This window comes from Oxyura jamaicensis, chromosome 1, assembly GCF_011077185.1.
Source record: "Oxyura jamaicensis isolate SHBP4307 breed ruddy duck chromosome 1, BPBGC_Ojam_1.0, whole genome shotgun sequence".
Taxonomy (NCBI): Eukaryota; Metazoa; Chordata; class Aves; order Anseriformes; family Anatidae; genus Oxyura; species Oxyura jamaicensis.
Genome location: NC_048893.1, coordinates 74,063,009 through 74,086,392, shown reverse-complemented (window position 1 = coordinate 74,086,392; position 23,384 = coordinate 74,063,009). Strand labels below are relative to the sequence as shown.

The following is a 23,384-nucleotide window of genomic DNA, read 5'->3' as shown; positions in this document are numbered from 1 at the left end:
ACTTCTTATCAATATCCATGACCCCAGTTAAGGTCCAGGTTTCATTAGGTAAAGCCATATACTTCCATTCCCAAGAGAACACAGCCTCGGCTTCTGCCAGGTTTTCAAGCACAACCATAGGTGCTTATCCAATGCCATGGACAGCCTTTTCGTCATTTGAAATCAGAGAATAAAGGTATGCCCACACACAGATCCATCTCAGGCCCCATGCTTCTTAACAAAGGGATAAAAGATGGCTTTTGCAAGCTGCCTGTGAAGTTAACAGCTCCAGCCTCTGGCAGGTCGAGGAGGGAGTGGATTCCAGCAGGGAACCACAGCCCATGTCTTGCCAGCAGTGCTGCTCGGCTTGAGGACGCTCCAGCTGGAACACCTCCACTGGATGTTCATGGGGATGTGCAAGTTTCAAGGAACACTGCCTCATGTCCAGACCCCTCCTTGAGTCCTTAGGGCCAGCAGCAAACAAACAAACAGGAAACCAACTCGACTCATTTATTTTAATTTGCAAATTGAATGAACTGAATTTGGAAGAAGGACAGGGAGGCTTTAACTACACTGTACTATCAAGGCAGAACCCATCCTTACAGCAGAATCAGTCCTTGAAGCCTAAATATTGCTCAACAGACAGGCAGCCGTATCTTTCAAATGCAGAGGAAATCAAGCTAAGCTTACAACAGAGCTACAATACCACAGGGTCCAAAAAGACCAGTGCTGGGTATTATCAACTGACTGCTTCCAAACCTCAGGGAAAAAAACATATATCTCAGGATGAATATGCTTTTGGATGGTTTTAGGTTCCACCCTGTAAATTGCAATTACATTACAGCTTTTTATTCAGAAGTAATTTCAAAGGAAAAGGAAAAAAAGCCAGGCTTGTGCTTGTGCAGGGATCTGTTGCCTTAGGTTTAACAAGAACATGTGAGGCTGAGCACGGATGTAGCAGGGACAATGGCATGGCACAGTGGCATGGCCATCCCCTCACTGAGTCAGCTGGAGGGATGAAGGCTATCTCCAGGCCCTCACCGCACACACCACATCTGCCTGTGTTGTAGCACCTGTGGTTGATGTTGATTTTTCTCTCACTTCAGCTAATGACATCATTTCTAAGGAAGCAGGATCAGATCCTTGGTTTCCCATTCAAGCATCAACAGGAGAATTAATTTGGCCTGTCTGGAAAGAATGTATATAAACTTAAAGCCACTAAAACCTCAAGCTTTTAAAAGAGGTCCCAAAGGAAGCTCACCTGCCCTTTTATTTCCCTATACCTCACACATCACCTAGTCAATGAGGCCAGCCAAAATATTTATGGTGGACCAAAGAGCCCAGTTCTGAAAGATGCACAGTCCCTGAAGCAGAAAAGATGTTCAGCTCTCTTGTAGAATAGGAGCTTTGTATAGAGATGCAAAGTCCTCATGTGATGCTAACTTTTCATGCTTTGACAAACACACAAATGAGCAGGAAATCAGCTAATTAGGCAGGTTATTATAATTGCTTATTTTATGAACTAGAGAGGGAGGTGTTGAGCTCTTTTGTAAGATAATAACATAGATGCAAAATTGTATGGAGAAGCAAAATAGTAATGGGCTACCTGAAGAAATGAGTATTATTTTGAACAATAGGAAAAGCAACAATAGAAAAATAATTCAATATTTAGCAGAAGGAAAAGCAACAAACTGTAATATGTTCTGTAAATATAAAACTGGGTAACACTCAGGTATATGAGAGGAGAGGGGCAAAAGCAGTGGCTGAGCCTGTGCTAAGCACAATTCCAGCTCTGTTCAGTGACTGCCTATCACCACTCAATGGCTCTGGGATCCTCTGTAAGTTTTAGGCAGGCCTTTAAGCAGAAAAATGACTTTTTTCCAGGACTTGGTGCACCTGAAGTCAAGCCCTGAACATCACAGAGGGCCTGCTTCCATGTAGAAGGGCATAGAGAGACTATTGCACATTCGCTCTCCTATACTGAGAATAACAAAAAATAGGAGCAGTAAATCATCTATTTAGGCATATTTCTTTAATTGCTTGTTTTATGAAAACCTGACTGCAGATAAAACTGACATCGTATTTCCTAGGAAATTAGCCTGTCAGTGAGACCTCAGATCTTATTTAGCATCCAGCTTTTGTGCTATAGGTATAACTGCCACGGTAAGTACTCATAATGTGACATGCATTGATTGTATCAGTCTTTTAAAAGTAATTAATGAAAAGTTGCATAGCTTAATGCTATGTACATACATCTCATCCTTGCAAGTTTTGCTTTGATAACATCTGCTCTTTTTTGGATGAAGGCCAGTTTTTAACAGTCAAATAAATCAGACATAACAATAAAAGCATTATTAGCTTCCCCAAAGTTATAAACTCTATGCCCCACTCCGGCAGAACATTTGGGTGCACAAGTCCAGTCCTGTGAGCATGTCAAAGTCTGTAACTTGCCAGATCAGAAACTTGGTGTTGAACTAGAATTTATGATAATGAAGAAACCTTAAAAATACAAGTTTATTTATAGTGAGCCAGTTTAAGAACCACAGCTCACAGTCCCTGGCAGATTTAGCTGTAGCAGTTGACAGGATCACCCCTGTCAGCTGTGTGCCCTTTCTCCCTGCTGATTCTTTTCCTACCAATAAAGAGGCAAAGAATCAGTGGTGTGTCCTCTCTTCAAGCAGTGCAGTTCAGACTGGTGTGACTTAAATGGCCAACAATTTTCACATTAATACTCCAGGCTGTGAACTGAAGAAGCTCACGAGTGAACAAATGCGTTGCTTGTCCTGCCCCCTCTGCTATTGTGGTAAATCGCAACAGAAGGGAAGGGTGGACATCTGGGGGAGGAAACTTCTCAAACTGTGTAGCTTGAACCACCAGAGTGTGTGTGAAAAACACCCAGAGCATCAGTGTCCCTTCTGCAGTACGAATGTTACCTTGGATTGACATTTCTCTGTTTTAAGTAATTCTTAGATACTACCCATACTGTGTTTAGCAATCCTTGGCTGTAATTAGGCTATCATGGAATGGTTGAGGTAGGTTGAGTATCTATAGACTAGAGAGGAAAATTAGCAGGGAAAATTTTTGCCTCCCAAAACTCAAAAAGACAACGGATAACAGAACAGAAAAATCCTGGATGTCAGAACTTTTTTTTTTTTTCTTCTCCAAATAAGTTATATTTTAAGACCTGAGTCAACAGCCCTTTTAGTACATATCATTTTATTACATTCTTTGAAAAAAACTGACAGCAGTGAAGAACAGCTTGTTCTACGAACCCTGCTCCTGCTTGTCTGCCTGCTGTTCCCCTTTCCTTGCAGTGCTTTTTCACTGCCTTTACCTCATCCACTTGTATTTCCTTCGGACCTGCCTCCTCCAGAGCTGGGGCTCCCCATGGATTGCTCAGGGATGGCCATGGAATAGGCTGGATGTCCAGCTCGCTGCCTGGCAGTGCCAAAGGGTGGGCAGTCAGGCTCATGACACACTGCTGTCAGGCTCTGCAGGCTCTGCTTGGCTCCTGCTTCTGCAGTTTCAACAGGTAGCCGCTTCTGCTGAGGCTGCCTAAAATGCAAAAAATCCTTTTGCAGGCCACATACTGGCATGCCAGGGACTATCCACAAGGAAGCCTGGCTCTAGGAAGGATTTGCCCCCTGTCCCTGCCATGGCACCTCTGATACCTGACAGCTCCACTGGGGTCAGAGCTGCCCACGAGCCTCACAGACTCTGGCCGGGACCTTACAGAATCACTGCCAAGGTCTGAACCCAGGGGCATCAAGGCAGAAGAGAGGAGGAAGCCGACATTAAATGGTTTGCATTGCCCAGTGCACAGTATGGGCAGAATGACAGCTATTGTGAGACTCCTTGATGGCTCACTTGGCATTACTCCCAGTGCTGCTTCTGAATGTAATACCTACTTCTGTGTATCAAACAGAAAAAGAAGGCAAAAGCATGAGACTGGAGGTAGGAAGAAAAGACACAACAGCACTAGCTCAAGAGAGCACTAAACTCAGCTCAATTTTCAAACTTCAGTACTTCAAACCAAACCAATCCAGAACCAACCCTTCTTCCCCCGGCCCCCCCCCCCCCAAAAAAAAAAAAAGATTTTTTTCCAAATGGGGAAAGCATTTTTCCTCCCAACAGGGACATGTTCAAGACATTATGCCAAATATTTATTTAATAACATCAATAAAATTAAGCTGACACCTTCAAAATGAAGTTTCTAAATGTTACAAATGAAGTAGTTAAAATATTTTGTCACATTACCAATGGCTAGGCACAAAAGTATCTTTAAAAGAACTGAGTAAGTAAGAAAAATTGCTATTCAGAATTTCAGGCTGATGTTGCTCAAGCTGTCTTTTCTGCTAATTCTTATAATGGAGATGGGAATTTTTCTTTGGATTTCAGTGGAAATACTGGGATCCTGAATAGCCCGAAGATATGCTTAAGATTAGGGATTTGCTATTCAGGGAAGACATATTTACAGACAAAAGAAGGTGTAAAGGAATACTTTTAAGATACTATCACAGCATAAAAGGCTCAAGATCCCAATAACCTCAATGGCAGGAGGACAGAACCATTAATTTCCTACTGAAGATTGCCTTGCTTTATGGACGTGGCTTAACGCATCACAGTATCTATCCTTTACTCTTATGAACATAGGCTGGTTTTAGAGCAGTTTTCAGCTGATTGAGGAGTTATGTAATTGCACCAATTACATCCAATTACATAATTAGAGTAAATAAGTAATAATATAATTAGGTGCTGTAATTATGTAGTTATGACAGGTAGCACTAATGCTGCTAAAATCCATTATGAAACTTGCTAAGAACTGCGGACAGGGCATGCAAGAACAGAACTTTTAGGGCTTTGTTTTCTAAAGTCTGTCATTCTTCCAATGGGCAAAATAATTAATGTAATTACTATGCCTACAGCCTTTTATTTTTGCAAATGAATGGAGATACAAGCCATAGGCTAATTCGTATCTCTCTCTGACTTGCTGCAAAAAAAAATCAGTAATCATCTACATTTTTTTGCCTCCATTTATCTATTTGCAGCTATCAAAGCTTAGGTGAAATATGCATGTATCAATTGCATCGCTGAAAAGAGAAGCCTAAAATTTGGATATTAACCTTTACTGTCCCAGTTGTCATATTAAACTGTCTCCTCTGACAAATGGACACAAGGAACATTCAAAGATTGCTGTATTGATGCGATACAAGTTATGTGCATCTCTGTGGGTTTACCAGGGATGGAATTTCTGGTCAAATGGGTCAGATGAGAAGTTTTTTCTGCTGGAATGAAAATTCAATAGGGGAATAATTCGTGCAGTTTCTCAGTGCAAATATAATGCATGTATCCAGCTTTTCAAAGTTTCTGTATTTTTGGATATGAAGTAATACCTGTCTGACTTCATAGAAGAAGACTGGAAAATAAACAAATAATAAAACCTACTGCCCTGATTTAATATTCATTAATATTTCACCCAAGAACTGATACAAGATCGTTTGCCAGAAGAATGGGCATCACTAAAAGATCTGAAGTGCTTTATTCCCATCAACATCTCCAAACAGGCACTGTCTAAAAAGCTAGAGGTGAATAAACTATGTGTTGTTTTACAATACCTTTTATACATGGCACCTTTTTTCTTAAAAATAAATATAAAATATTTTATATGAGCTGGATAGCTACTGATTTCTTCAGTCACTTCTCAGAACAGTGTGCTAAGCACTGAAGCAAATTCAGAACTGATGGGAAACTCAAAATCACAGCGAACATTATGAGCTTGCACCAATGTCTATGCTCCAGAGGAAGAAAGCAAAAGAAGCCCTCTGCCCCACGGACTTCTGAGGCTAGAAACGTGCAAGCTCATAGAAATGCCTTGAAACAAGCTACCCCTAGAACAGAAATGGAAGTGAACATGGGAACCTGCAAAAATGTTTCCTTTGAGTGAGGGCTGTTTTTTTTTTTTTTTTTTTCCATTTGTGCTATCACCAAACCTTCAATCCAGATGCTTCACTGTTTGTTGAACAAATGATTGGTAAACAAGTATCACAGTCAGTCATATTTTGGGGTCTTGATGGGTCTGTACACTGAAGAAACAAGACTACCAGAAAATGCAGACATTTCCCCTGGTGTTTAGTTATACCGATAACCACTCCAATGTTGCTTTCTGGAATACAGAAGTAGAGAAGTACAATTAATAATTGGTTCCTAACCATAGCTGTAGGCATAGTGAGGATGACACTTGGAACTAAACTCCACTTTCTACTAAGAAGGTACTGAAGCATACTCCAAAAATTGACCTACATATATATAAGGATGGGTCTGAACCTTGAGGATTAGATTTGAGTAGAAATTCTCTCCAAGTACTCTAGCTGTGAAAACACAGAATTTGATCCCTTAAAGCTACAGAAACAGCCATAAATGCCTACCTAATTATAATAAAAACTCGTAAAGCTAGGAAAGCTTTTCCAGGTGTACTATTCATGGAATTTCATATTCTGTATTACCCTAATGTAAATTCTCAGTCCTCCTTGTCCCCTTCAAAAATGCCCTGAGACTGAGCTGTTCTTCCACCCTCCCACACACTTTTCACTTTTTTTTTTTTTTTTTTTTTTTTAATAAATGAGAGCAAAGGTTTGCCACACTTCATCCAAACAACAGGTGACCTTTCAAGGATCTCTCTCTACCTTTAACCATCTTCAATTTATTAATCACCCACAGGTCCTGCCAGCACATTCTACTGTAAATTCAGACATTCTCCAGGTTTATCTTCCATTGCATATAGTGCTAGCCATACTGACTTCCATAACCTTCTGGCTTAATCAGTGGCACCCAAATTAAAAAATAACAACTTCTCCCTCTCATTTTTGACTTGCTGGTCAATCCATCTTCTGCCACAATGTCAGAATCATAGAATCATAGATCATCTGGTCCAACCTTTAACCTAGCACTGTCAAGTCCACCACTAAACCATGCCACTACATGCTACATCCATGCGTTTTTTGAAGACCTCCAGGGACAGTGACTCAACCACTTCTCTGGGCAACCTGTTCTAATACTTCACAACCCTTTCAGTGAAGAAGTTTTTCTTAATATCCAGCCTAAACCTCCCCTTGCACAACTTAAGGGCATTTCCTCGTCTTATCACTTAGTGCAGGGGAGAAGAGACCAATCCCCAGCTTGCTATAGCCTCCTTTAAGGTAACTGTAGAGAAATTGTACAGTTATGTTATCCATTACTGAGTGAAAAATGCTTTTGAACAATACTTCCATCATCCTCTTTGTCTATACTGCCCATTTCACTATTAAGTATTGTAATCCACTGCATGTCTTGCATCTTTTCTGATATGCTGGGCATTATCTTCAAGTCAATTCAGCAAAGGAAACTTCATATTCTTTTCTTGCCTTTGACTTTGAATGCTGCATACCCTTCTGCCTTGAGCCTCTTCACTATGCATTTTGGACTTCCATCTGAACTACAGTGTCACATCCCCATAAACTCCCCATCAGCCTCATTTGGTGATGAGTCAGTTCCACTGGTAAGTCCCAATTCCCTTGTGAAGATTAATTTGAAGTTTGCTTCTCTTGTGCTAGATCCTAAGCAGAACTTAAATCTCTTATCAGGGACTTTGTTACCTCTTCCAGAATCACAAGAGTGGTTCTCAGCCTCCAGTCAGCTGAAAAGTCTTAAGGAATTTGTTTCCCTCTTTGTCTTAAGGCCAAAAATTGCTGCAATGAATGTAGTACATCTTGCATATTTCCAATATAATTTCATTATTATCATACTGGGTTTGAAACACACAAAACACATAAGCTACATCAGCACTGACAGATGATGACACCTGTAAAACTACCTCTGGGTGTTTCACTTTTGAATCTTCTTTTGGTCATAAGCAAAGTTATAGCTCTCAAATTCTTCTAGCTGAATCTCATACTTCCAGGAAACTCCATTCTTCCAGTCAGATTATTTTATTTAATTTATTATTAGTCCTTGTACCATGTGGTATCAAGTAATCTCTGGCTCCAAGAGCAAGAGTCCTTTTTTTCTTCACTTAAATGTTCCCAGTTGATTCTGCTTCACAGAACCAGTATTTCTGCAGCACACCTACCCTAGGTTTTGTACTGGGGAATTTAAACTACACAAAGATACAATTACTAATCCCGTATCAGGCACCTGTAGTTTGTTCAAACATTTATTTTTCTTTTTTTTCCCCACTCCTCCATTCCGTTTTCCATTCCTTCTAAACATTACAATACATTTCTAGGTCTGTATATACCTCTCCCTCATCCAGAACAGCCATTAATTTTATATATACTCATGGAAAAAAAAATTAAAAAAAATAAAAAATTAAAATCAGAAAACAAAACAAAAAAGCCCTCTTTCAGAGGGTTTAATAATTCCAAAACCTTGATTACTATTAACCACTCAAATCACCAGTATCCTGCTGTAGAGCGTCTTTGAGAATCAGTACAGTGCTTGAGGTCACACGTTTTGGCACTTTTCTGTTAATGTTTTAGGTATTCAAACAGTAGTTGTGACTATTAATGCAAACGTAAAATACATTAGTGAATTGCATCAGAAAATTCAAACCACTGCTGCCACAGGATGAATACACTTACTATGAATATTAATGCATCCCGCTGAATTAAACATTAATACTTAACATACATACTCTCAAAGTTAAAAACCATATAAACATTGCAGGGAAAGAGAGGGAGAAGAGAGTAGGAAGGAACAGACAAAGGAGACAAGTCCTAGAGCCCAGAGATGTTGATTCCATGAATTAAAGAGCATTTCCGAGATAAGCTAGAAATATTTTCAGGTATTAGAGGACAACTTGACACTATGAATAATTTCCTGTAATGGAGCAGAGAATACAAGCTTTTATTTCAGCTTTTCTATCTCACACATCATACAGAAGATCGATTACTGCCTAACAGCATAAATGCACTAAGCTGGTCAATGGGATGGCAGTTCTAAGTTTCCCATGGACATAGGCAGCTCCCCTGTACTTGAGCACTAAATTCCCATGACCTGCTACACTGCCTTCCCACATAGTGGTAATAGCACTTATAAAAGCTTTGTTTCATCACAGCATTCAGTTTAGACCTGCTGTCTAAACATAAGCCATTCTTCAAGGTAAGCTCTGCACAGGTCTCTGCAATGCGAGTCATCTTCTCCAACTTCAGCCAGCTCCCTCTTAGGACTCTTGTCTAAGCTAATAATTTTGGCCCTCAGTGGAATGAGAAAGGCACTGCCACGGTATGTCACCCCAGCCATCCTAGACACCTATCTTAAGGCAGGATAAATGATACAGCTTTCTGTGCTGACATCTATTTAAACCAGGTGCCTGACTTCCAGACAGCTAAAGTTAAAGGAGAAGACTCTTCCCCTTGGCTAGGCTGAGGACTATAAGGGCACTCAGAATTTCACAAGTGAGATTGAGTAGGATGCATAATGAAAAGCTCAATGAAAGATAACAGAGTAGATATTCCCCATAGGAAATGTGGCTCCAGAAGCACATGAACAGCAAAGCCTGATGTGCATTTGGTTACACTCGCCTCTGGGATTCAGACATATGTTAGTCCTGCAGCCACAAATCCCAGCATAGGCCCTTAGCACTGCAGTAACTGACAGGAAATCCACAAGAAGCAAATGGTATACCAGACAATCACAAAAGGTAGTAAGAAATGTCCCTTGAATGCCACTCTTCATGGGGCTGTTCTGGAATTCCTCAAAAATGAAGCCCCAAACCAGGTACCATTGACAACCCATCCCTCTCTTTCACTGGAAAGAACTCTCTTTGGCAGTAAGCTGGAAATGAAATGTGATTGAACATTTCTCTGCCCCCGTGTCATCAAATTTCTGTATCTGAATCCAAGTCTGAATCCAATAAGCTCTTCATGATGAAGAGTTTCTGCAGCTCATCAAATCCCCGAAGAAGTTATTGGTCTTTTCAATAGCTTGTTCAGAGCAGTCATAGGAGAAAACGCTAGCACCTCAACACTGACCCTGTGCTTCACCATTCAGCAGGAGACATTATTTTTCTGGACAGCAGCCCAGAGACACTGGACAAAGCAGTAGCAGTAGCAGATGTTATGCATGCTCCTCTGCCTCTGGTTTGGCTAATGAGGGAGTGGAACCCACAGAGCACGACAGCATGAAAGCCAAACTAGCAACTGTGGCCTGTGCCTTCATCTTTTTCATTATGTTTAAGACTGGGCTTTGTTGCAGACTGTCTAAGACACGTGAAGAGATCTTTAAAAATACAGATCAATGCCTCTCATTGTTCAGACAGAGGGAAAAGGATAGATATGCTCTGCTCTAACTGCACGGAACATCTCTCAGTTGCAAAAAGTACATGCCTAAATTGACTTACCACAACCATTTGTGCCACATAACTTTCTGGACCAGTGTATTCAGTTGGATCTTTAACTTTGATAAGAACTATAAAGTACAAATAATGCCACATGTTGTGTTCTGACTTTATATGCTCCTCAAACGAAACTGTCTTGTTATCAAATTTGTCTCTCTCCAGTCCTGCAAAAGACATGAACATAATATAAAAAAAAATCAACATAAAAATACCCGAATCTGTTAAATATGTTAGAGAAATGTATCTAACTTAATTTAAAAGTTCATAAATGTGAACGATCTTAAATTTAAAAGCTATAACCACATACAGTAATTGCCAGGCAAGAAAATACTAGGCTAGAAGGCATTCCTGACAGAATTCTTTCAGCACAGTTTATTCTTTTTTTTGTGATATTTCCGCTTAATAACAATAACAGTATAATAAATATGTTACCGTTTCACAGTGCCTTCTATGATGAAGGCTATAAAGTACTTTACAAGTGTTGGCTCTGATTCTTTCTAAATGTATACTGGTTAGCACACACAGCATGCAATCTCAGTCCTGATCTTGCAAGGATTTATGCATGCGCTTAGCACCAAGCATGTGAATAGTCCCACTTAAACTGCGGTGGGACTTAAACATAGCAGTGAGGGTGAGTCTTTGCAGAGATGTAGTTGTAAGAATTTCATTTTATTTTTTGTTTTATCCAGTCAAATCTCTGAAGAACAGTGCCATAGCGAGGAAGGAGAGGATTCACAAATGGTTTTCTCCATATTACAGCTCTCCTCCTTGGATCTCTTGTAGAGCCCTCCACTGATACTAAAGCCTCTGTGCACTGTGGCTGTTCATCCCTGTCAGTACAACCATGGAAACAACACCCAGCCTACAAAAAAGAAGGTATTTCTAAAGTTCCCCAGGTGAGTGAAGGTCTGCCCCTCTTTGTGACTACACCTCAAAATAAGCACAATTCATCTGTGGGCTTTGTGAGGATGATTTTCATTTAATTCTTTTGTTCCCTATTTCATGTCACCTTCTGAAACAGGCAGATTTTGCCATTGTTACCCTTCTGGAATGCACTGTGCTGTGAAATAGCAAGCTGTACTTTCATCTGCATCACGCTTTGTGAAATAAAGTCAGCAGCTGCACCAACTCCATTAGTGGTGATGATGCAAGTGTGAGACACAGCTCTTCTCCCTCAGATTCTGGGTAGAGACTGAGAAGCCACCTCTTAGCAAAGTTTACCTTTTGACTCCTAAACCAAATCTGTTTCCTACTGAGAAGGAATAAATTTAGAACCAAACTTGGACATTTTTATGGACTTTCTTTCCAGAAGATAACCAACCCTTAGGTTCACACTTTATTTATTGAGAAATAGTTCATTTTTTGCCTTTACCCATCGAATGTCTCCATAGCTCAGAAACACCTACCACAGATGAAACAGGTCGTCTTCAGTATTTCCTCCTTTTTCTGCTTTTCACTCCTGAGATCAGCAAATGTATCAATGATGACTCCAAAGATTAGGTTCAGAACAATAATTATGACAATGAAATAAAACAGAAGATCATAAACAACTCGTGCAGCAAACAAGGGCTCCTGAAACAATAATAAGGTTGCAATAAGATACAAAAATAGCACCTCTCTAAAATATTAAATAACATTTTCACATTAGCTCAGCAAAGCTATGCATCTTTCTTTTCATATGCCAAATTCTGTTAGCCTTACTTACAAAAATAGATAGGGACTACCTATACAAGTAGGCAAAGAAGATATGGCTTCATATGCCAAATATGCTATCTCTTCAGTATTCCTGTGGTCCCTTGTGCTGTTTCCTATAGCAGGAAGAGGAGACTAGCCTGTGTACCAGATGCAGTGTAGATGCATTACTGTAGTCTCCTCTACTGAAGATAATTATCTTCCCAGTACAGAAACAGGGATATAGAGTTTCTAGTACCCACTGACAGCTATGATAACTCTTCTTAGTACTGCACTGTAGCACATAGGGATATACTGATGGTATGTTCTTGTGAAATATTCCAAACTGATGCCAAGTTTGCACACTGAACAACTGGAAACCAGGGGAGAGTGCCTGCATGATGACAAGACCAGTCTACTATACTCTGTCCAAGCAGAGAGCATCGATGGTTCTAGCACTATGCTAAACTAGTGCCATGGCTATAAGCTGGCTCAGGGTGGGAAGATCACTTTTTTTGTCTTCCTAGAACAGCATGCACATGCACATGCACACACATGCCACTTTTAAATGCTTATATTCCCAATTTTCCCATAGTTTTGTATGTTCACATCTTAGCTATTTTCCTTCTTGCTAAGGATGGATTGGACTCTCATTAACACCTCTAATTAAACAGCAAAGTCATTCTGTGGCAAACAGGAGACAACATTCAGTGTAAGAAGGAGGAACATAAAATCAAGGTCCTTCTCTTCACCGTGACACTAACTTGAAAGCCATTGATTTCCTCAGCTTCCCACACAGTCATTTGTATATGTGCTACCTTCTGTGACATGCTTTAATGTAGTTAGCATCAGATTACTACTAAGCAGCAAGGGTAATTTTCAAAATTTGTAAGTGTTTATAGATGTTATGGGGATGGTCTGTAGTCCCTCTAGAACCTGTTGTTCTATGAGTTAGGACCTATATTCCTACTACTCACACAAGGAGCTCTTCCATCCAGATCTGAGTTATTTGTCTCTGGACTCTTGCAAGCTTTGATGAAATATCACTTGTGAGTTTAATCCTGTTATGGTGGGGCCCACCAGACAAAGTGCAGCTAGATTACCTTTATTTATGCTGCTCTTCTTGAACTCAAATCAAAATGCATAAAACCCAAATATTATGAATATTTTTTAAATGAACTGCATTTTGAAGAAGACTTCAGTAAGAGGACTTCTACCATGATGTATGAAATTTTGTTTTGACTTTGATGTTAGTTCAGTATAAATAAACAACAGGACCTATTCCAGGGCAGATGCCAAGCTGAAATTCAGCTAAAGAAACGCTTTAGGTACTAGAATGGAGAGTCTTGACATACATTCACCAGTCAATCCTTTTCAAAAGTTTGCACTTATAATTCTTAGTGCAATAGCAAAGCGATCAAACCCAGCAATACTTCTTAGCAGTGCTTAGAAGGTTATGACATGCTCCAGTTTTCAAGAAAGGATAAACTACTGCCTAGAGTTTCTCTCTTCAAGTAATATCATCACACCAAGCATAGCTCTTCCCATTAAGTATTCCATCTGGGATGTAAAAATTACATGGATAAATCAACTGTGTAACATTAGAGCAGACTAGATAAAAATACTGTCTATAACCTCCAAAAATTGACTTTGGCATTCATGAGATGCACAGGGATTAACTCATTTCCTCAGACAAAACACTTACGTCTTTGGAAGGCTTTCTGAGCACGTCTCCCACACCGCCACCATTTCGCAGGCCTTGGTTTAATACCGTCACAATACACATGAGCAGGGTGTCACAGGTCCTTTCAATTCCATCCTCCTCTTCCTCACCTATAAACAGGAAAAGATCACCTTTATGAATCACATCGAATAATCACTCATCAAACAAAGCCATGATTCTCTATGAGAGAAAGCAACTGCAACACACATCTGCCTTTTATATTCTCCAGCTAGAATTTCAATGATCATGCCTATCCATTTGCATGTCACTGCTGGTGACATACTTAGATGTAGCAGGCATATTTAGCCTGAAGAGAGACAGCAAAAATCCCAAGCAGTTCTCCCACCAGTAACTCTGTTAATGACCCAGAGCTGCCAAATCTAGTCATGGGAGTATCCCTTCCCTCACAAGTACTCCCACTGGTTTCAGTAAGACTGCTTTTTCAGTGGGCCTCCTAAGAGCACAGCTGACACACAGAAGAGAAGCAGCATAAACACAGAATTAGAAGCACATTCACAAAAGGATTGTCTTCCTGTGAAATCATTCCTCTACCTACTAATGTACAAGCCAAATCATGTTAGCATTTCAAATCATTCAGGAGAGGCTGGCTTTTATATCAGTAAATCTGTCCATGATCTTTCCACCAGAGCACGTGCTTATGTGCAGGTCTCATATACATTAAATGAAAGACTCTCACTGACCTCAGCCTTGAAACTTAGATTCTATTCTTATCGCTGCTGCAGAGCTGCTGTGTGGTTTTGGCGGAGCCACAGAGGGTACTATTGTGCAGGAGGTATTTGAACGTGCAGAGGAGCTGGGCTGGAACACAAGTCCCTGGAGGAACTCCCTCCGCCTCGGCCAGAATTCCTCCCACCATGCACTCCCATGCTGTGGCTGCATCAACAGCCTCCTTTTGAAGAGCCCTGCTTGAGTTTTTCCTGGTGTTCTGCAGGCTTGTGCTGAAGGGTCAGGACTGTAACTGCTGGTTTTCCTGTCTCCCTCTACCTTTCTCTTTAGGGATACATTTACTTAAGCAGCAATTCTCACTTGGTTCGCTTCATGCACTTTTTCTAACACAGTTTAATAAGCCTTCTGCAATAGTTAACTGAAACACCATATTTAACAGCCCCCAAAACATCACATCTGGGGCACTGAGATCCAATGAACTGACTGAAAGCATTCACATTACAGACAAGCAATTTGGACTTAGGACATGGGTTCTCAAACTGTGGTGTATGTATCACAATAGGTACTTGCAGAACAAAGGTGGTATCTGCTGCTTTTGCCACCACAGCTTTTGCTACACAAACAACTTAAATGGAAACAAACTCCTGATATAAGAAACTCTTAGCAAAAGGAAAAGGAAAAGCAAAAGCAGATATCGGGATAGACTTCCTGTTGAGTTATGCAGTCATTACTGACACTGCTACCACTAATAACTCCAGATAAAAACAAAGAAAAAAACCCTGCTCAAATATTGAAACTGAAAGGGCTGAAACAATGAAACCTTTTTTTTTTTTTTTTTTTTTTTTTTCTGTCACATCTCACACTGTGATCTCAGTCATCGCCTTTGCCTTTGCATCCTGTTCCCATTTCCTCTTTCCAAACTTTAATCCATTAATGTTTTTGGAGCTAATATTTGTGCTTGAGAAGATGACTGTTCACAACAGAAATCAAAAAAAATCTTTATAAAAGTCACAGCTTCTATTTCATTTACGTAGCTAGAGAACAAATTTTCACTTTTTGCAAGACCTGGGTCAGGTGTTGGAATCAGCAGATGGTCAGGTTCTGGTGTCATGATGTCAATCACAGGGCAGTACAGTGGAATGATAGGAAGATTCATTTCAAAAATCCTCATCTGGTGGCCCACAGCTACCTGGCTTCTGAGCCTGAGCTTCGACACAAGCAGGGGCAACGCATGAGTGCTCACATGGACCTAGCTGAACTTGCCTAGAGTGGTACCATGCCTGTGACTGGAATGAGTAAAGAAAATGTCCCGTTCTGCAAAGAAGTGTTTGTGCATCTTTCTAGCACTGGTCTCTATGGGCTAAAGAGCATGAAGGGGAGGGATAAGGCCAAGGCCACATACTTGGGATGTGAAGTTCCTTTAAGTGGATTAAGCACTTCATCAGGCAAAGATTTAAGTGATATTTAAATGCCCTTGGAGGAAAGAGTGGAAGACTCCAAGGGAGATGAGACCAAGTATTTTGGAGCTGACAGCTCAGTGCAGCAGAGAAGCAGCAGGCTGTAGACAGGACGTGCTCTCTGAGTAAAGTACTGAGTAGAGTTAATCAGACAGGCTGGTTAACTCACCAAAATGAGCAATGACTGAATGCAGGCTCAACCAGTAAAACTCAAGGTAGAGGCACAATCTCATCAGAACAAGTGATCAGCAGTGATCTGATCTAAAATGTCAGATTTTTATGTCTCTGCTGTGGCCCTGAGATGTCATTTAGAACATTTTATGTATCCGACAGACAGCTGTGGATTTCTTTATGCTGCTACTCCATGAATCCTACTAACTCCCAGGCTGATCAGCCTTTGCAAATCTCCTGTACTCATAGTTTCACCAGAAGGGAGATCTGTCCCAGGAGAAGACATAAGGTAGAATAGTACTTTTTGACAGGTGATTCATTGGCTAAAATGAATCTTTAGTTCTCACTAAATGTAGTTTCTCTAATGTTACTGGATGAATAAAAGCACTCCAAGATTAAGTGCCAGTGTACTTAGACGTTCTGTATAGCCCCCTTATTGTTTAATTTTAAAGAAACAGTGGCCAAGAAATAAGAAATGTGAGATTTCTATCATTTAAAGAGCTTGGCAAAAGCCATACTGCATCTCTTTTGACTGATTGATTACTTTTTGAATGTAGCAGCTTTGCCAATAGCTCCTGGGGAGAGACTGTTTTCTCTATCTAGTCAGACAGCTTCCCGTTTTGTTTATGAGGCCTGTTTACACACCAGCTGGGGAGGAAAAGCCTACTTTTATAGCTCTCTCCCACATACCCTTGAAAAAGCTCAAAAATCTGTAGTGGGAGAATAAAGCATGTGAAATGGTGTTATACTGGAACACAGGATAGGAAGGGACCACTTTTGTCCTCAGCTTCAGCCCCTAGCAACCACACACAAGTGTAGCAGTAAATAGTCTAAGCCTGTGGACCATCCACTGCACACACCCACACTACACAAACATAACAACTGTAGTGAAGACCATACACCTCAACTACAATGTGTCACAGGATAAGAGCAGGAGAGATGGAGTAGCACTACTATCAGAGGTCCTGCGTGATCCTGTTGCCTCAAACAGCAAATAGAGCAAAGCACTCTGTCAGCTTGATCTATGACAAATTCCTTCCTGAACCAATGTCTGGTAACTGGCTTGACACCAGTAGAACACACCACACAAGCTTTTTGTTTTAATGAAGTGTATTTAAAGTTGGCAGGGTCCTTCTGGTATGCAGATCAGTTTCATAACGCAGATATCAGGGTAAAACCAGATGGACTGATCTGCTGAAGTAGAGCAATTGAGCTTTTCACTTGCAACAAGCATGAAGAAATAAAACTTGCCTATCACAAACATGGCTTGCAACAGTCTGCATTTCCTTGTATTTGCCACAAGCTAGGAATGCATGGATGGACTCCTGCCCATGTTTAGCTGAGACACAGTAAGTCATTAAGAGACAGTTACTTGGTCCTGGATCTGGGCTTTTACTCTTCTGGCTACATTACAGCCTCAGCCTAGATGCATGTAAACAGTATACACAAGAGCGTTCTGATATATACTACACTGTTAAAATCAACTTATGTGGCCCTAAATGGATCTAATAGTGGCTCACTGTGTGCAGGTGAAGATGCTGCAGGTAAGCAGCAAGCTTTTCCTCTCAGCAAAGTCAGCTCAAAAAAAGAGACCTGTATGTTCAAGCATAATGATTCAGCATGATATTACAACAAAATTAATGTTGATGCAATTGGGAATCAGGTGTGGGAAGCACTTGCATTATAGGCAAGTTCCCAACTGAGCTCTAAGCCTTCCAGGACTTCCAACAACAATCATAACTTTACACAGGCAGTCTCTGTAATAATAACACACAAATCCCTCAATTCTAATTGATCACCAATTTGGTGAGGTTTTGTACTAACCTAGGTTAATGAGTGGGATGCTTGTGGAACAATTCTCTTTTGCACAGGCACCCATCATTGATGTGAGGGTTGTAGTGGGGACTTCACCAATACCTAAGAAAACAGCAGAATATTGATGAAAAGACAGACACTGCATTGACAAAAAGTTTTAAGTCATTATTTTTCTAGAAGCAAGTCACTGATTTGAAAAGTTGAGAAGAAAAAGCAGAACAAATTATACCAATTCCTCCTTCCTCAAACAGTCTGCCTAACAACTCAAAGCAAGCACAAGGAACAAAAACTCAGTTTTATATTTACTGTATATCACAACTATTCCCATTTCATCTCCTGAAATTAATGAATCTACATCAAATGCTGCTACTTCTGGTTAGAAAAAGATATATTCAAAGCAAGAAACAACTATCAGATATGAAAATAATGTCATTTTTAAAACCATTAGATAAATTATTCACATAAGCTGACAAGAAGGGCACAAGATGATGTTCAGTTATCCTGAATGTAGAATATTTAAGAGTTTTCAAGGATTATAACACAGTTTGGTACTCATTTGTAAATATGTATGGGTTCGTGAAAAACACTAATTTAACATTCCCAAAGTGGGTAGATGTGTACATCAGCTTGATTTGATCAAACCAATTTTGTCTTGTGCATCTTCAACAATTTTCTGCATTTCAAATCACAGATACAAAAAGGTTTAAGGAGAAAAAATGAAGGCAAAATCATACAACCAAAGTAACCGCCTATGACAATCTCTGTAACATAGAAAACACATCCACTCTGACTCTCTCTTTGTGCTATTTTATAAAGAAAAAAAATAAGCACTTGTATTGGTATGCATAATGTTCCATTCATATACCATCAGCATATTTTCTTGATTAGTGTTTGATCAGAAATGGCAATGTATAAAGCCAGCAAGAATACACATGCAAACACACCACAAAAATCTGTTAAAAATCCAACAGAAGAAACACAAACACACAGGAGCTACTGCACGGGATCAGATCAATGCTCGACTAAATCTAGCTTCCTTTCTCCTAAGATGGCCACAATTATTTTTCAAAATGAAACTTCAGATTATAAATTCTGCCCCAAAATGAATGGTAAATCAAATATAAGCCAACTTAGCCCTTTGAAGTTGATCAGTTGCAAAAAGCAAGGTCTTTAAAAAAAATTGTAAAGTTCCTTTTTTCCTGTGGTTATCAAATAGCTATATGAATACATCACACTCCCCCATATCAACCAGTCTTGAATGAGCTTTGCCTCATTTGTGTGCTGTAGGTCCTGAAATAGTAAAGCTAGGAAAAGGCTGACAAACACAGAGCACACACAATCTGGGGTGGATCCTATTAGTTGTTCTATGCTTGCATACAGATCTGAAGAGCTCAGCATTTGGGAAAATCATACCTCTAGGAATTTAATCAAAAGCTATTTTCAGGTCTTTCTATGCAGGAAGTTACTTCTCTGTCCATGCTCCCAGCAGGCTGGTTGGCAGCATGTACAAAGATGTCAACACATCAGACATACTTTTTTTTATAGCAAAATGAGTTTGTAACTCTCTGTCCATGTTGGTGAAATCTCTCATTCTAATAAATTGAAATTCTGGCTTTTTAAAAAATGGTTAAAAACCTTCTGATGATTTTACTGAAGACAGGATTATACACTAAGAGTGGTGATTGTGAAAAACATACTGCATTTAAGAGATGTTCCAGGAAATCTCCTATCAGCAGAAGTGTGTATTCTGTAATAAATTTCTGTTGGATGAAGCTTAAATAGTAATCAGATGAATATATTAACTAAACATTAAAAAATCACATGCCTCATGCAGAACACAGAAAATCCTAATCACTACTTTTAAGGTGGGATGAGAAGCAGTAGAATCCACTTTGAGTTGCTCTTCCAAATACTTAGGAAATGCAGGAATTTCTTCTTTATGTTAGCATGAGTTAGAAAACATTAAAAGAAAATGTAATAAATCAATTGTGAGTGCTGGATTTTAGTATTACAACAGAAAAGTCTAGTCAAAACCAACCCTACATATGAAATTTTACCCAGAGACTTAATTTAGTCCTAAGGTATATGGAGCTGGTTCTGCTTCCACAGATACAAGCACAAAATTAAAATTTCCCTAGAGCAAAGTTTGGTTAGTCAGACATAAAATGTGTATTTTGGAAACAAATTTTAATGTAAAAAGCAGTACCTGCAACAGGGGTCCTGATTTTCAACCTGTCAACCTCCATGATAAAGTCATCCTTCAAGAAGAGGAACCCAATGATGGAAAAGAGATAAACCAGGATGAGTGCTAGCACTGCGGTGAGGATAATGGAACGACCATTCCGGGTAACACTTTTTATCACGTTTAGCAAAGTCTCCTCTCTGTACACCAGATCAAACAGCTGGGAAAAGTACAGTGTAGAAGAAAAAAGGAATACATATTAATAAAAATGAATGTATATAGATACTACATAGGAACATAATCTGAACTACTGAAACATACATCTAGCCATGTTCTGTAATCTCCGCTTTGATTCACATTGATTTCAGTGGGAACTTGGGATATAGGAGAGATAATATAGCACAGAACTTGAAATTTTAAGACAGATTATAGCAAAATCAAAAGCTAAAATATATACTTATATATGAGTCTGACCCAGACACAAGGTAATAGTTACCAACAAGAACCATTGTTTCCCCATATTCAAAAGCAGGCTGGATTAAAATTAAAAAACTGTCTCCATACTATGGATCTACATCCACAAATTAATTTTTCATGTTATTTCCCATCTGATAAACATGCATGGGCTGCATCTCAAAAATGCACTCATGCACACACATAATTACATGTCTGTAAACTGTTTCTTTGAGCTCATGGGATCATTTAAAAGTCACTCACGTGAAAGGATTAGGGCCATTTCTTTTTAGGACAAGGTTAGATTCATTGCACTGTTTGTATAAAACCCCAAACTGCTCTTCTTTACCCTGTGCTATATGTTTTCCTAGTATTTAACATTAAAGAAAAGTATACATGAAGATAATATTGCTTTAAATGTCAAATGCCTCAAATAGCAATTAAGTGTGATAAGTGCTTTTCAAGAAACTATAGCTTTTTTCTCTTCCAATTCTATTGATGTGTTATAGTGCTTTGGACCTTATCTATAATATATGTATTTCCACTTCAAAACACACAGATTACAGGTATAAAGTGACACACTGTGATTTATCAAAATGGTCCACAGAAGAAGGTATTAGTCACAATTCACAAGATCTGAAATCCACAGCCTTGTGAAAGGATTAATAATAAAGGAAGAAAGAGGGAAGACAGTTATCATGCATCCCATACAAAACAAAGCTTAATATGAGGAACAAATGCAAGATCTGGAACACTTTCACTATGAAGTGAACACCTGTAACTTAGGAATGTGGACAGTTATAACATCCATGAATCATGGACGTTCGTTGATAGCAGTCACTGAAAAAAGTAGGCATTTAAAATGTTTCTTAAACTACACTGCAGTTCAGACAGTATTTTACAGTAAAGAACCCTTACACACTGAAGGAGTAATACGATTTGATGCACATTTTTTAAGACAGACATTAATTAGCAGGTGAGTTGCATCCATTTGAAAAGGTTCTGCAGCTAAAGCCTCAAAATCTTGACTCCTCTGAAGTCTGTGCAACTTTGAAGGTGACTTTAATGTCAAGATATAGACCTGGAAAACGACTTCAGCAGGAGCTCTGCCACAGTAAGGACTGAATGCCTAAATTTTAGAGTGCTTAACGCACCTCTATGAGATGCTGGGAGTTCACTGCTATTCAGGAAGCTGAGAAAGATATGACAACAGGAAGGTGAACACATGTAAATGACTACAATTTAGTCAGTCTCCCTAAAAGTTTCATGTTTTAGTATAAAGCAAAACGGGAGCAGTGAAACACCTTTTATTGCTATTCACCATGAAGGGAGCAGTTAGCTGAGTTTAGCATAATTTTGCATGATTCATTTTCACTGCACCTGTATCACATTATAAAAAGGCATTCCATCTGGGTAATGGCAACAAAAGAAAATGGAAGTGGGATACATTTATAGTGATGAATCTTCCCACTACACCAGAGGCATGCCATCTTTATTCCCCAAATCACTCTTTTATTTATTAGGACTGCAACATGAACTGAGGAATGGGATCTTTTGGTATAGGGATGATGCACACACCAGTGGACAACTCCTGTCTCAGAGAGACTACAGTCTGAAGACACAACTGACACAAGATATATGAACAACATACACGGAATAAATGTATGATGGGTAGGGATAGAAGAAAGAAGAAGTCTGTGTGATGATTTTCTGAAAAGAAATGGGCAAACTTTCAGCTCTAAAACAGATAAAACAACTTCTAACAGGAACAAGTTCTAATGAAAACAGCAGCTCCTAAGGGGCAGCAACACAACGGCGCGTAAAAAATACACATGATTTGGCTTGATTGTCAGGAAGAAATTGAAGACAGCTGCATGGGTAACAGTATTTTCTATTTTTGAAAACTTTACCCCTCTGCAAAAGCACAGACTTACCAGGAAACTGTAGAAGAATTCATGCACACAGAGGCCCAGCATGCAGACCAGGACATATGCTACATGATAGAGAAAAGCCATGTCCATGATCACTGCTCTGTAGCCACGAGTAAAAGTTCCACGGTTTCCAACGAAGCTCACCAGAAACACTATTTTGTTGCAAAGCTGAGGGGTGTAAACAAAGGCTAGGTTTACTCCATCAGAAAAAATCCTGTTCATTTTTGCCATAGCATGCAAAATATCTAGATAGGCTACTTTGACTAAATGCTCAACTTTTAGATGGCTGAATTTCAAATAAGATAAATCCATCTCCAAGGCACGCTGGGAGTGAGTCCATGAGAGTAACTGGAAGTATGTCACCCCTCCAACCCTGCACTGTCTCATTGCATTCTGATATATCTCTATAAATTAATGAGTAGGCAGGGTGGGATTAATGTCATAAGGCATTAAAAAGCAACTGGGGAGCGAATTCCTAAAAATTCTGAGTTCAGACCGGAGACCATGCAACAGCAGCTATGAATGCAACTACAAGGAGAACAATAGTAACTAAATAGCATGTGTATGGGTGGTGGGTGGGTGAGGCTGGGAGTGCCTACCATAAAAAAAAAAAAAAAAAAAAAAAAAAACTATCAATGGCATTTTGGAAGTACGGTATTTAAGCAATGGCATCAGATTTGCCATTGTTCCTGAGCATGTGAAAAGCATGTTCCTGCATGTGAAAAGCAGTGCAGAAGTACACATGAAAGGAGCTAACCTCACATGTTTTGTAGTCCATGTCAAGCAATAAGGACTCAATATGTTTCTTCTTTCAAAAATTTCACATGGACAAGCACTGCTTGCTTACGTTTACCTTTGATTATGACCCTGGCTATTTTCAAGCATGCACAATTTTCAAAGAATTGGTGGCAAACAGCCTAATACTTCGCTGCCTGGTGCTAAG

The 23,384-nt window shown here is 39.6% G+C and overlaps 1 protein-coding gene across 9 annotated transcripts in view; it reads right to left on the bottom strand.

Annotated features, from left to right (window-relative positions):
• The window catches only part of ITPR2 (inositol 1,4,5-trisphosphate receptor type 2), a 281,796-nt gene that overhangs the window by 17,181 nt on the left and 241,231 nt on the right, over positions 1-23,384 (bottom strand). For 8 of the 9 annotated variants that reach the window (XM_035321166.1, XM_035321220.1, XM_035321176.1 and 5 more), the window contains 6 exons: positions 22,445-22,609; positions 20,082-20,277; positions 17,885-17,977; positions 13,728-13,855; positions 11,758-11,923; positions 10,355-10,515 (listed from right to left, as the gene is read on the bottom strand). In XM_035321166.1, coding sequence (XP_035177057.1) covers positions 10,355-10,515; positions 11,758-11,923; positions 13,728-13,855; positions 17,885-17,977; positions 20,082-20,277; positions 22,445-22,609 — 909 coding nt within the window. Of the gene's footprint in view, positions 1-5,930; positions 6,143-10,354; positions 10,516-11,757; positions 11,924-13,727; positions 13,856-17,884; positions 17,978-20,081; positions 20,278-22,444; positions 22,610-23,384 lie in introns of those variants that run through there. The other variant, XM_035321209.1, reaches the window with a different exon arrangement.